Raw genomic sequence first — 14,893 nt, 5'->3', positions numbered from 1 at the left:
AAGAGGCACTAATGATTTGAGATTAAAATCAAACATAACTTGGGGCGCCTGGGTGGCTCAGTGGGTTAAAGCCTCTGCCTTTGGCTCAGGTCATGATCCCAGGGTCCTCGGATCGAGCCCTGCATTGGGCTCTCTGCTCAGCCAGAGAGACTGCTCCCCCCTCTCTCTCTGCCTACTTGTGATCTCTGTCTGTCAAATAAATAAATAAAATATTTTTAAAAAATTAAATAAAATAAAATCAAACATAACTGTCATTCATCTCAGCAACTGTTAAATAAAGGCCCCACACGGCACAGTGCCAATGCAAAGCTAGCAGCCCCAAATGATAAGCGTGCTAGTTACAAGAGCTTGGACACATAATTTAACTATTCTAGGACTCAGTTTCCCCTTCTGTAAAGTTAGGTGGTAGGATTCAGTGAGTTTTAGGGTATTTCTGTTATCGGAAGTTCTTTGTCTACAGAGATGCCCATGCAAATTTTTTTTAAAGATTTTATTTATTTATTTGACAGAGAGAGAGATCACAAGCAGTCAGAGAGGCAGGCAGAGAGGGGGTGGGGAAGCAGGCTCCCTGCGGAGCAGAGAGCCTGATGCCTGGTTTGATCCAGGGACCCTGAGATCATGACCTGAGCCAAAGGCAGAGGCTTAACCCATTGAGCCACCCAGGCGCCCCATTACTCATGCAAATTTATTTCACCATTTTGTTTGGTCACTGATTGCTACCCCTTTTTTTAAACATCTGGCAGTGGAGCACGTTGGTGTAAACTAATTTGTAGACTTATAAATGCCCAGGGGCAATAGCCTTCACATTTCCAAAGTTAATCACTTCTGTATCAAGAGACTTTATTTTACTTTCTCAATAAATGAAGATATATTCAGATAGATCCTAAATAGAGACATAATTTTTTTAATCTATTGTAAATATAGCTTCTGTAGCGTTATTTGCCTTTCTAAGAATTTCATTAGATTTGGAGGAAAATCACGCCTTGTAGTACTGGATTGTAACACGTGTTGACTGTAATCAAAGGTCCCAAGCCTCCTGATATCCAATTATGGTTTTTTTTTTTCCTAAAAGAGTAAAATTTTACTTTAAAAAAAAAAAAAAAAGCAAAGTAAAAGCACAAGGAAGCCACCAAATAAGGCTTTGCTGCACCTGAATTCATGTGGAATGAAAATTGCACCAAAGATTTTACATGAACAGGAAATCCTTATGGAAAGGAGGGTCAATTCTCAGCTGGAAACTAATACAAAGTTAGAGAAAAATATTAGTGAATGTTTCTGCTGTGAGTAAAGACCACTTCAGTTTACTTGAGGGTTTGGTTTTAAATAGTCATTTCCTGGAACCTCTAGGCTATGGAGGGTCAGTTCCAATGAACGATTTATAAAACCCTTAAGGCATCCTGATTTCAAAACTTACTCTCAAACTACAGTAAACAAAAGAGTGTGGTACTGGCATAAGAACAGACATATAGACCAACAGAATAAAAAGCCCACAAATAAACCCATCCATAAATGGTAAAACGATTTTCAACACGAGGGCCAGGACTATTCAATGTGCAAAGCACAGTCTTTTCAACAAATGCTGTTAGGAAAACTGGATATCCACATGCAAAAGAAAGGGTTGGTCCCTACCTTATCCCACATATAAAAATTAACTCAGAAAGGATTAAAGACCTAAGTATTAGAGCTAAAATCATAAAACTCTTCAAAGAAAATACGAATTGGATCTGGCAATGAGTTCTTGGGTTTAACATCAAAAGCACAGACTACAAAAGAAAAAAATTCATTGGACTACTTCAAAGTTAAGAAAATCTGTGCCTCAAAGGACACAAACCATAGAGTGAAAAGGCAACCCAGAGAATGGGAGCAAATATTTGTAAATCGTATAGCAAATAAGGGATTAATATCCAAAATATAGAGAGAAATCCTACAACTCAATAACAAAACCAAAGTACTAGATAAAAAAATGGACAAAGATCTTGAATAAATATTTCTCCAAAGAAGATATACAAATAGCCAACACAGAGATGAAGAGGCTCAACATCACTAATCTTTAAGGAAATGCAAATCAAAACCACAATGAGACAACACGTCACACACATTAAGATGACTCCTATCAAAAGACCGAAATAATGAGTGTTAGCGAGGATGTGTAGAAACTGGAACCCTTGTGAGCTGTTGGTGGAAATGTAAAATGATGCAAGCTACTGTGGAAAACAGCAGAGCAATTCCCCCCCAAAATTAAAAGCAGAATCATCATGTGATCCAGTATTTCCAATTCTGGGTGTACTCTCTGAAAAATGCAAACAAGGTCTCAGAGAGGTATTTGAACGCTCATGTTCATGCACAGCAGCATTTTTTACAGTAGCCAGGAGGTGAAAGCAACCCACGCGCCCATCGACAAATGAATGGATCAATGAAATGTGGTATGTATACAGATACACAATGGAATATCATTCAGCCTTGAAAAAGGGGGGGTATTTTAACACACACTACAACATGGCTGAATCTTGAGGACATTATGCTAAGTGAAATAAGCCAGTTCACAACAAGACAAATAGTCTATGATTCCACACTGGTGAGGGACACAGAGTAGTCTAATACCACAGAAAGTAGGATGGTGGTTGCCAGGAGACGGGGATTAGAGGTGAGGAGCTCATGTTTAAGGAGTGCAGGGTTTCCGTTTCATAAGGTGAAGAGAGTTCTGCGGCGATGACGGTTGTAAAGCATTGCGAATGTTATTGCCACTGAAACATACACTGAGAAATGCTTAAGATGGTGAATGTTGTTATAGTTTACCTCTTTTAAAAATAATAAAAAAGAGGGGTAGGCTAGGTGGCTCTGTTGGTGAGGCATCGGACTCTTGATCTCGGGTCAGGTCTTGATCTCAGGGTTGTGAGTTCAAGCCGCATGTTGGGCTCCATGCTGGGTGTGGAGCCAACTGAAAAAAATAATAATAATAAAGAGAAAAACTATAACCCATCTTTTATTCGAAATTATTTGTTAATAAAAGATGAGAATTGGGGGGAGCAGTAAAGATGGTGGAGGAGTAGGGGACCCTAAGTTTCTCTGGTCCCTGGATTACAGCTAGATATCAAATCATTCTGAACATCTGAGAACTCAACCAGAAATCTGAGAAAATAAATGCTGCAAGTCTACCAGTAGAAAAGTGACCACCATTTGGAAGATAGGTGTGGAGACCTGAATCCAGAGCTATGTATCTGAGGATATGGTGGGGGCAGGGGGAAGCCTGGTTAAGGAGGCTACCACAAAGTATTATAACCAGCGGGGAGCAAAATCAGAACTTTTAGAAGTCCCCTAAAGCCAGGGGACATCCCTGGCTTAAAGGTACTCAAGCGGGGAAGTGGGGTGGAATTCCAGGTGGGACAGCGTGGTCTCAGGGGGTCACAAAAAGAATGGATGGGGAGGGAGGCTGAGAGCAGCAGAACTCCCAAGGATAACAGTAGGGGAGCTGGTTGAGAGCAACGAGTCTAGGTGCCAGCTTTCTGCTCAGTGTTGCCATAAACTGCAAACCCACACATGGTCAGGTGACACTCTCTGGACAGGGGCCCAGCTAGTAGCAGAACCACAGCAAGCACCCCCTCCCCCAGGGTGGAATGGTACAGTCCATGCCCCAGGAGTGGGTAAAGTTTGGTGGGTGCCTGAGATAAAAACACTCAATCACAAGCCAGGTGAACACAGAGTTCTGACAGAAATGGAGGAGACAAGGGTGATTAACTGCTCTTCTGTAAGGGCACACTGAAGAGTAGGGGATGTGAACTTTCAGCTCCAGGGCTAGCGAGCAGGGCATCACCATATTCATCCTGCCTGTCGGTGCTGAAAGCAGTCGGGGAGCAAAACAGCAGCACCTGCTGTAATCTGGAGCTGCTTAAACAGAGTCCTGCCTCTCTGCTCACTGGAGGTACACTTCTATTAGCTCAAGTCCACACGAGAATCAGAGCAACAGGCTCTTTGTCCAGAAGACTAGCACAAACAACTAGCTCACAAGTTTATTGATCACAGAGGGCTGCAAAGCTTCAGCTCCTAGGGAAAACAGTATACAGCATTCTTTGTATTTTTATTCCTTAGTCTTTTAGTATTATTTTCCCAGTTATTTTCTTTTTTCAATTCTTTTTTATTCTTATTTATATATATATATCTTATGTATTTTTTTCTTTCATTGTATTGTATTTTATTTTCAAATACACACACACACACACATACAGAGACACACACAAACACACACACATACACACACACATACACACACCCATACATATACATTTTTCTTTCTTATTTTGGGATCTAGTTTCTTTTTATAAGCAGATGAAAATACACCCAGGATCTAGGGTTTCTTTGTTGTTGGCTTTCTGTTTTTGTTGTTGTTGCTGTTTTCTCTTTCTTCCTTTCTTTTTTTTTTTCTTTTCTTGACAAAATAACAAGATGGAGAAATTCACCCCAAAAGAAAGAACAGAAGGTAGCACTCACAGACAGGATTTAATCAATGTGGATATAAGTAAGATGTCTGAAGTATAATTTAAAACAATGATTATAAAGATACTAGCTGAGCTAGAAAAAAGCATAGAAGACACTAGAGAATACCTTACTATAGAAATAAATAACTGAAATCTAGTCAGGCTGAAACTAAAAGAGATACAGTCCCAAGTGAAGGTCATAAAAACGAGGATGGGGGCACCTGGGTGGCTCAGTGGGTTAAGCCTCTGCCTTCAGCTCAGGTCATGATCCCAGGGTCCTGGGATCCAGCCCCGCATCGGGCTCTCTGCTCAGTAGGGAGCCTGCTTGCCCCTCTCTCTCCCTCTGCCTGCCTCTCTGCCTACTTGTGATCTCCATCTGTCAAATAAATAAACAAAACCTTAAAAAAAAAATGAGGACGAACAAATCAAGAGAGTGAATTAGTGATATAAAAGATAAAATGATGGAAAATAAGGAAGCTGAAGAGGGAAAGACACCTATTAGATCACAAGAAATAATATCCATATTATAGGAGTCCTAGAAGATGTAGGAGAAAGGGAGAAAGGGGCAGGGGTTTATTTGAACAAAATTTAACTGAGAATTTTTCTAATCTGGGTAAGAAAATAGGCATTCAAGTCCAGGAGGCACAGAGAATCCACCTCAAAATCAACAGAAATAGATTAGCACCTCAACATATTATAGCATAGCTTGCAAATTACAAAGATAAAGAGAAAATCCTTAAAGCAACATGGGACAAGGGGCCCTTAACCTACCAACGTAGATACATAAGGCTGGCAGCAGACCTGTCCACAGAGATCTGGCAGGCCAGAAAGAACTGGCATGGTATATTCAATGAGCTAAATGGCAAAAATATGCAGCCATGAATATTTTATCCAGCAACACTGTCATTCAGAATAGGAGAGATCAAGAGATTCCAAGACAGACAAAAACTGAAATAATTTGTTAACACTAAACCAGCCCTGCAAGAAATATTAAACAGGGTACTTTGAAGAGAGAGTGACCCCAAAAGTAACATAGCCAATCTACAGAAACAGCGACTTTACAGGTAATATCACGGAACTCAATTCATATATTTCAATAATTACTCCAAATGTAAGGGGACAAAATACTCCCATCAAGAGACACAGGGTATCAGGTTGGATAAACAAAATAAGACCCATCAATATGAAAACCATTTTAGACTGAAAGACATCTCCAGATTGAAAGTAGGAGGAGGGGGGCATGGAGAACCATTTCTCATGCTAATGGGCATCAAAAGAAAACTGGAGTAGCCATCCTTATATCAGACAATCTAGATTTTAAACCAAAAACTGTACTAAGAGATGAAGAAGGACACTATATTATCATAATAAAGGAGTCTATCCAACAAGAAGATCTAACAATTGTAAATATTTATGACCCTAACTTAGGAGTAGCCAAATACATAAACCAATTAATAACGAAATTAAAGAAATTCATCAACAACAATGCTTTTGGGGACTTTAACATCCCACTCACAGCGACAGACAGGTCATCTAAGCAAAAGATCAACAAGGAAACTAGGGCTTTGAATGACACCCTGGATCAGATGGACTTAACAGATATATTCAGAGCATTTCACCCTAAAGCAGCAGAACACACATTCTTTTCTAGTGCACATGGAACATTCTCCAGAATCAGCTCTCAACCAGCACATAAAGATTGAGATCATGCCATGAATGTTTTCAGACCACAATGTTATGAAACTTGAAGTCAACCACAAAAAGAAATTTGGAAGGACCATAAATGCATGGAGGTTAAAGAGTATCCTATTAAAAAATGAATGGATCAAACAGGAAATTAAAGTAGAATTTTGTAAAAAATACCCTGGAAGCAAATGCAAATGAGAAGTTGCCAGGGCAGGAAGCCCTCTGCACCCTTCTCAGGAGTGGGGGAATGCCAGACATGGTAGCTGATGGCTTAAAGAAGTGGGCAAACATTATGGGTGGCTCTTGACCATTGATTTGGAAACGAGCTGTCCATTCCCTCTCTGTGGCTGGTTTCGGTCATCTCCTGATGGCCCTGTTAGGTGCTGGGGGCTCCAGATAGGCAAGTGCTAGATGAGCCACAGCTTGGCCTCCTGTTGGCTTAGGGTGTGCCAGAGGCCAGATGACTGTGCTTGGGGGATCATAAGAGAACTGCAAAGTTCCTAATAATACAGCAACTGTGATCACAGTCACTATTAAAAATAACATCACTGAGTGTGTAAAAATGAAATAATAGAATGATTTTCTGTAGGCATTTTCAATTCCTTCATGTGCCACAGAGGGAGAAGACAAGGGAAAATTACATCTCAAGATTCCTCTCCCATCCTCTGTATCCGCTGGCTCTTGATCTTTTCCCCATTTCTTCTCTAGTTGCAAAAATATTGCTTTTATCACTTGCTACTCCAAGAAAAATATGATGTGCCCAGTCCACATTCCTCTCTGACTTCCTCTGGAAACCCAAGTCAGTAGGTTGAGAGCCTTGTGCTGTGCTATGACCCTATCCTCTCAAGCTATCCCCAGGCTCCCTTTCCTGCTTCAGTGAACCGGGCTTGGGGGCTGGGGTCAGGAAGGGAGAAGTGACACTTGAGTCGGGTTGCACTATGTGAGCCGAGTTCAGGAGCTTGAGCTTTGCCTTGACCAGCTGTCCAGGAGCAAAAAGAGGGGAACCGGCAAAGGGCTCCAAATCCTGCTTGTGTATGAGAGTAGCTATTCCACAGACAGAACCCCAGGGTTAGAACAAAAGAACCCCAAAGGTCATGGTGCCTGGTGCTGGTTGAGTGGAAAGCAAGGGCATGACCATGAGTTTTATATAAAATTAAGTTTATCCCTTTTAAACTGTATGTACATAATATATTATGAGTTATATATTATAGAATATATAATATATATAACACTCCATGACTTTCTTTTTTTATTTTATATGAATTCAATTAGCCAACATATACTACAGTAGTGTCCAATGATTCATTAGTTGCATATAACACTCAGTGCTCATCACATCACGTGCCTTCCTTAATACCTATCGCCCAGTTATCCCATCCTCCCACCCACTTCCCCTTCCACAACCTTTAGTTTGTTTCCCACAGTCAAGAGTCTCATAGTTTGTCTCCCTCTCTGATTTCTTCCCATTAGGTTTTCCCTCCCTTCCCCTACTGCCCTCTGCACTATTCCTTATGTTCCACATATGAGTGAAACCATATGATAACTGTCTTTCTCTAACTGAGTTATTTTAATTAGCATAATACCTTCCAGTTCCATCCATGTCGATGTAAATGGTAGATATTCATCCTTTCTGATGGCTGAGTAATATTCCATTGTATATATGTACCACATCTTCTTTATGCATTCATTTGTTGTCATCTCGACTCCTTCAACAGTCTGGTTATTGTAGACATTGCTGCTATGAACATTCGGGTGCACATGCCCCTCATTTTCACTACATCTGTAACTTTGGGGTAAATATCCAGTAGTGCAGGAGGAGGAGTCAAGATGGCAGAGAAGTAGCAGGCTGAGACTACTTCAGCTAGCAGGAGATCAGCTAGATAGCTTATCTAAAGATTGAAAACACCTGCAAATCCATCGCAGATCGAAGAGAATAACAGCAATTGTAGAAACAGAAAAACAACCACTTTCTGAAAGGTAGGACTGGTGGAGAAGTGAATCCAAAGTGACGGTAAGATAGACCACGGGGGAAGGGGCCGGCTCCTGGCAAGCGGTGGAGCAACGGAGCACAAAATCAGGACTTTTAAAAGTCTGTTCCGCTGAGGGACATAGCTCCAGAGGCTAAACTGGGGCGAAACCCACAGGGGGTCAGCGTGGCCTCAGGTCCCGCAGGGTCACAGAAGGATTGGGGGTGTCTGAGTGTTGCAGAGCTTGCGGGTATTAGAACGGGAAAGCCGGCTACAGAGACAGAGCCGACAGTAAGCTCGCAGCTTGGGGTTACCTTGAACTGGTCGCAGGCTCGACGAGCTCAGAGCGCGGCTGGAGGTCAGGCAGACAGGAGTAACTGGATGCTGTTCTCTGAGGGCGCACTGAGGAGTGGGGCCCCAGGCTCTCGGCTCCTCCGGGCCGGAGACCAGGAGGCCGCCATTTGTATTCCCGTCCTCCGGAACTCTACGGAAAGCGCTCAGGGAACAAAAGCTCCTGAAAGCTAACCCTAGCAGATTACTCAGCCCAGCGCCGGGTGAGGGTGGTGCAATTCCGCCTGGGGCAAAGACACTTGAGAATCACTACACCAGGCCCCTCCCCCAGAAGATCAACAAGAAATCCAGCCAAGACCAAGTTCACCTACCAAGGAGTGCAGTTTCAATACCAAGGAGAGCAGCAGAATTCCAGAGGAGGAGAAAGCAAAGCACGGAACTCATGGCTTCCTCCCTATGATTCTTTAGTCTTGCAGTTAATTTAATTTTTTTTTCTTTTTCATTTTTTTTTCTCTTCTTCTGCTAAAATTTTTTTTAACTTTTACCCTTTTCTTTTTTAACTAGTTTATCTAATACATATATTTTTCTTTTTTATACTTTTCTTTATTTGTTTTCTTTTTTAATTCTTTTCTTTTCTTTCTTTCTTTCTTTCTTTTTTTTTCTTTTTCTTGCTTTCTTTCTGAACCTCTTTTTATCCCCTTTCTCCCCCCTCATGATTTGGAATCTCTTCTGATTTGGTTAAAGCATATTTTCCTGGGGTTGTTGCCACCCTTTTACTATTTTACTTGCTCCTTCATATACTCTTATTTGGACAAAATGACAAGGTGGAAAAATTCACCACAAAAAAAAGAACAAGAGGCAGTACCGAAGGCTAGGGACCTAATCAATAGACATTGGTAATATGTCAGATCTAGAGTTCAGAATGACAATTCTCAAGGTTCTAGCAGGGCTCGAAAAAGGCATGGAGGATATTAGAGAAACCCTCTCCAGAGATATAAAAGCCCTTTCTGGAGAAATAAAAGAACTAAAATCTAACCAAGTTGAAATTTAAAAAGCTATTAATGAGGTGCAATAAAAAATGGAGGCTCTCACAGCTAGGATAAATGAGGCAGAAGAAAAAATTAGCGATATAGAAGACCAAATGACAGAGAGTAAAGAAGCTGAGCAAAAGAGGGACAAATAGCTACTGGACAACAAGGGGAGAATTCGAGAGATGAGTGACACCATAAGATGAAACAACATTAGAATAATTGGGATTCCAGAAGAAGAAAAGAGAGAGGGGGGAGCAGAAGGTATACTGGAGAGAATTATTGGGGAGAATTTCCCCAATATGGCAAAGGGAACAAGCATCAAAATTCAGGAGGTTCAGAGAATGCCCCTCAAAATCAATAAGAATAGGCCAACACCACGTCACCTAATAGTAAAATTTACAAGTCTTAGTGACAAAGAGAAAATCCTGAAAGCAGCCCGGGAAAAGAAGTCTGTAACATACAATGGTAAAAATATTAGATTGGCAGCAGACTTATCCACAGAGACCTGGCAGGCCAGAAAGAGCTGGCATGATATATTCAGAGCAATAAACGAGAAAAACATGCAGCCAAGAATACTATATCCAGCTAGGCTATCATTGAAAATAGAAGGAGAGATTAAGAGCTTCCAGGGCAAACAAAAACTGAAAGAATTTGCAAACACCAAACCAGCTCTACAGGAAATATTGAAAGGGGTCCTCTAAGCAAAGAGAGAGTGTACAAGTGGTAGATCACAAAGGAACAGAGACAATATACAGTAACAGTCACCTTACAGGCAATACAATGGCACTAAATTCATATCTCTCAATAGTTACCCTGAGGCGGGAGGCGGAAGTAGCACTTGGTCCGCGGAGCCTCCATCGGCCTCCGCCGGCCGCCTCAGCCATGGACGCGTCCCTGGAGAAGCAGACCCTACATTAGCTGAGATGGGAAAAAACTTGAAAGAGGCCATGAAGATGCTAGAGGACAGTCAGAGAAGAACAGAGGAAGAAAATGGAAAGAAATCATCAGGAGATATTCCGGGGCCACTCCAAGGCAGTGGACAAGACATGGTGAGCCTCCTCCAGTTAGTTCAGAACCTGATGCACGGAGATGAAGACGAGGAGCCCCAGAGTGCCCGAATCCAGAATATTGGAGAACAAGGTCATATAGCTTTGCTGGGGCATAGTCTGGGAGCTTATATTTCAACCCTGGACAAAGAGAAGCTTAGAAAACTTATGACCAGGATACTTTCAGACACTACATTATGGCTATGCAGAATTTTCAGGTATGAAAATGGCTGCGCCTATTTCCACGAAGAAGAAAGAGAAGGACTTGCAAAGATCTGCAGGCTTGCTATTCATTCTCGTTATGAAGACTTCGTAGTGGATGGTTTCAATGTGTTATATAATAAAAAACCTGTCATATATCTTAGCGCTGCTGCTAGGCCTGGCCTGGGCCAGTACCTTTGTAATCAGCTCCGGTTGCCCTTCCCCTGCTTGTGTCGTGTGCCATGTAACACCATGTTTGGATCCCAGCATCAGATGGATGTTGCCTTCCTGGAGAAACTGATTAAAGATGATATAGAACGAGGAAAACTGCCCCTGTTGCTTGTAGCAAATGCTGGAACCGCGGCAATAGGGCACACGGACAAGATCGGACGTTTAAAAGAACTCTGTGAGCAGTATGGCATGTGGCTTCACGTGGAGGGTGTGAATCTGGCAACCTTGGCTCTAGGTTATGTCTCCTCATCAGTGCTGGCTGCGACCAAATGTGACAGCATGACATTGACTCCAGGTCCATGGCTGGGCTTGCCGGCTGTCCCTGCGGTCACCCTTTATAAACACGACGACCCAGCCTTGACTTTAGTTGCCGGTCTTACATCAAACAAGCCAGCGGACAAACTCCGTGCCCTGCCGCTGTGGTTGTCTTTACAGTACTTGGGGCTTGATGGGATTGTGGAGAGGATTAAGCACGCCTGCCAACTGAGTCAGCGGTTACAAGAAAGTTTGAAGAAAGTGAACCACATCAAAATCCTGGTGGAAGATGAGCTCAGTTCTCCAGTTGTGGTGTTCAGGTTTTTCCAGGAATTACCAGGCTCAGATCCAGTGCCCAGAACCGTCTCCGTGCCCAGCGCGGCACCTTCAGCAGTCGGCTGGGAAAGACACTGCTGTGACGCCCTGAATCGCTGGCTGGGAGAGCAGCTCAAACAGCTGGTGCCCACGAGCGGCCTCACGGTCATGGACCTGGAAGTGGAGGGCGTGTGCATCCGGTTCAGCCCTTTGATGACCGCGGCAGTTTTAGGCACGCGGGGGGAGGATGTGGATCAGCTCGCGGCCTGCGTGCAGAGCAAGCTGCCGGTCCTGACCTGCACCCTGTAGCTGCGGGAGGAGTTCAAGCAGGAGGTGACAGCCACGGCAGGTCTCCTGCACGTTGATGACCCGAACTGGCATGGAATAGGAGTTGTCAGGTACGAACATGCTAACGATGACAAGAGCAGTTTGAAATTAGATCCAGAAGGGGAAAAAATCCATGCTGCGCTCCTGAAAAAGTTAAATGAACTGGAATCCGACCTTACGTTTAAAATGGGCCCTGAGTACAAAAGCATGAAGAGCTGCATCTACATTGGCATGGCGAGTGACGATGTGGATATTTCAGAACTGGTAGAGACCATTGCGGTCACAGCCCGAGAAATTGAGGAGAACTCACGGCTTCTAGAAAACATGACAGAGGTGGTTCGAAAAGGGATCCAGGAAGCCCAGGTTCAGCTGCAGAAGGCAAACGAGGAGCGGCTTCTGGAAGAGGGGGTGCTGCGACAGATCCCCGTCGTGGGGTCCGTGCTCAACTGGTTTTCTCCGGTACAAGCTTCACAGAAGGGAAGAACCTTTAACTTAACAGCAGGCTCCCTGGAGTCCACGGAACACACCTATGTCTACAAGGTACAAGGCACAGGCGTCACACCCCCGCAGACCCCCTCGGGCACGCGCACGAAGCAGAGACTTCCAGGCCAGAAGCCTTTCAGGAGGTCCCTGAGAGGTTCCGACGCTCTGAGCGAGACCAGCTCGGTCAGCCACAGTGAACACCTGGAGAAGGCGGAGCAGCTGAGCGGCGCGCCCGAGCCCAACACCCCGGAGCCCGGCAGCCCCGAGCCCCCTCCCGGCACTCGCGCCCCCGCAGGACGCCGAGCAGACGGGTGCCCTCCGGAGCGGGGCCCAGCGCCCGGAAGACGACTGTCCGCAGGTAGAAGAACCGGAGAGCTTAAGATAAAAGTCAGTGTTGGGCTTGGAGACTGTAGTATCGTTTCAGGGAAGAAGTTCTACTGACAATGTGAACCGTGCCACGTGCTAATGCGCGAGAAAGGACTGTTGTTTGTGCGGAGCTGGCGTTCTTGCACACATCTGTGCCTGAAAGCCAGACTTCTTAGAAGGGCAGTTGATTGTCTCATTCCATGGGTCTGTGGAGCAACTCCTGTCGTTTCTGTCTGCCCAGCTGTAGTTCGCACCGGTTTCCCCCGTTACGTAAACACTTTGATTCACAACACTTAGCGCTCAAGTGCCCGCCCCTGGGAGCACTCGCGCGGAGGCCGCTTTCGTTAGAGCGCGCTGGGCTCGCGCCACCCGGTGGCGGGGACAGCGGGCCGGGCGGGCGCTCGGTTTGGTGGGGCCGCAGCGCTCGGCGGGTGTGGATTCGGCTCGGAGGAGACGGATTCAGTGGGATAGTGAGCGAGCCTGAGCCCGGGCCTCCTGTGCCCGCTGCTGCTTCCCCGGGGCTGTGGGGGCCGGGAGCCCCCCGCCGCAGGTCATGCCTCCCTTTATGTACTATTTGTAAACACATTAAAGGACTATCTATGAAGAGTAACTGTAAAACTCTTGACCATATATATGTATATTTTTAAATATGGGTAAAGCTTTTAAATTGGCACATAGGTGCAGGCTGTGCTCATTTCTACGTTTAATATCTGAAAACCTGATAGAGATGCTCCTCTTAACCAATGTGAACTAAGTTCCAATTCTAGAACAAGTAGATCTTTGACCCGGTTGACATGGGAGCTTCTGTGGCTTCTCCCCACTAGCAACTCACCTCTTTGGGCCCAGCTCAGAAACAAGAACCAGCGACGTCCCCTCGCTCGGGCTAGGCAAGCCAACCACTGCGGAAATAACTAGAAGTAAGCCCTTAATTACTGCCCGTTTCTACTTCTCCAGAATTAACGCGTCTCTTCATTTATCCTAGGTAACGGCCCCTGTGCCTTCAGTCCGGCCAAGTCAGGCTACGGCCGCCTCAAGGTAGTGGGGATTCACACTGGGCTTGTGGACTGTCCTGTTGGAAGCCTTAGTTACACCGTATTAAGCCTATAATTAGACTCTGATTGGATGTGATCTCTGACATTTGGCACTTGTCAATATGTAATTTTTTTTTTTTTTTTTTGGTGCAGATGATTAGTCTTCCCTGTTTATTTGGTGCAATGAAGTATAGCAGATAAAATGGAAAGGGGAAATTATCACCTTTAACAAGATTAATTTTTAAACGTTTTTATATATATTTGGAATTGTTAAATTGGTTTTGCTGAAACAGAATTTCACCCTTAAGACACTATTTGAATGTTGGTTTAATAAAGGTTCTTGAAATTGTTACCAGTGGGGGGAAAAAAAAAAAATAGTTACCCTGAATGTTAATGGGCTAAATGCCCCAATCAAAAGACACAGGGTATCAGAATGGATAAAAAAACAAAACCCATCTATATGTTGCCTCCAAGAAACTCATTTTAAGCCCGAAGACACCTCCAGATTTAAAGTGAGGGGGTGGAAAAGAATTTACCATGCTAATGGACAGCAGAAGAAAGCAGGAGTGGCAATCCTTATATCAGATCAATTGGATTTTAAGCCAAAGACTATAATAAGAGATGAGGAAGGACACTCTATCATACTCAAAGGGTCTGTCCAACAAGAAGATCTAACAATTTTAAATATCTATGCCCCCAACGTGGGAGCAGCCAACTATATAAACCAATTAATAACAAAATCAAAGAAACACATCAACAATAATACAATAATAGTAGGGGACTTTAACACTCTCCTCACTGAAATGGACAGATCACCCAAGCAAAAGATCAAAAAGGAAATAAAGGCCTTTCTGGAACAGATGGACATCACAGATATATTCAGAACATTTCATCCCAAAGCAACAGAATATACATTCTTCTCTAGTGCACATGGAACATTCTCCAGAATAGATCACATCCTCGGTCCTAAATCAGGACTCAACCGGTCTCAAAAGATTGGGATCATTCCCTGCATATTTTCAGACCACAATGCTCTGAAGCTAGAACTCAACGACAAGAGGAAGTTTGGAAAGAACCCAAATACATGGAGACTAAACAGCATCCTTCTAAAGAATGAATGGGTCAACCGGGAAATTAAAGAAGAATTGAAAAAAATCATGGAAACAAATGATAATGAAAACACAATGGTTC

The 14,893-nt window shown here is 43.8% G+C and overlaps 2 protein-coding genes across 3 annotated transcripts in view; one reads left to right on the top strand and one right to left on the bottom strand.

The window, feature by feature from the left end:
* Positions 1–14,893, bottom strand: part of RIN2 (Ras and Rab interactor 2) — a 231,250-nt gene that overhangs the window by 204,694 nt on the left and 11,663 nt on the right. The window lies entirely within an intron of this gene.
* Positions 10,330–12,967, top strand: LOC122916305 (pyridoxal-dependent decarboxylase domain-containing protein 1-like). The gene is given in 3 exon segments (XM_044263539.1): positions 10,330–10,348; positions 10,351–12,584; positions 12,586–12,967. Coding segments are annotated over 3 exon segments (2,358 nt in total). The 3' UTR covers positions 12,691–12,967.

Source organism: Neovison vison, chromosome 8, assembly GCF_020171115.1.
Source record: "Neovison vison isolate M4711 chromosome 8, ASM_NN_V1, whole genome shotgun sequence".
Classification (NCBI taxonomy): Eukaryota; Metazoa; Chordata; class Mammalia; order Carnivora; family Mustelidae; genus Neogale; species Neogale vison.
This window is presented reverse-complemented; position numbering and strand designations above follow the sequence as displayed.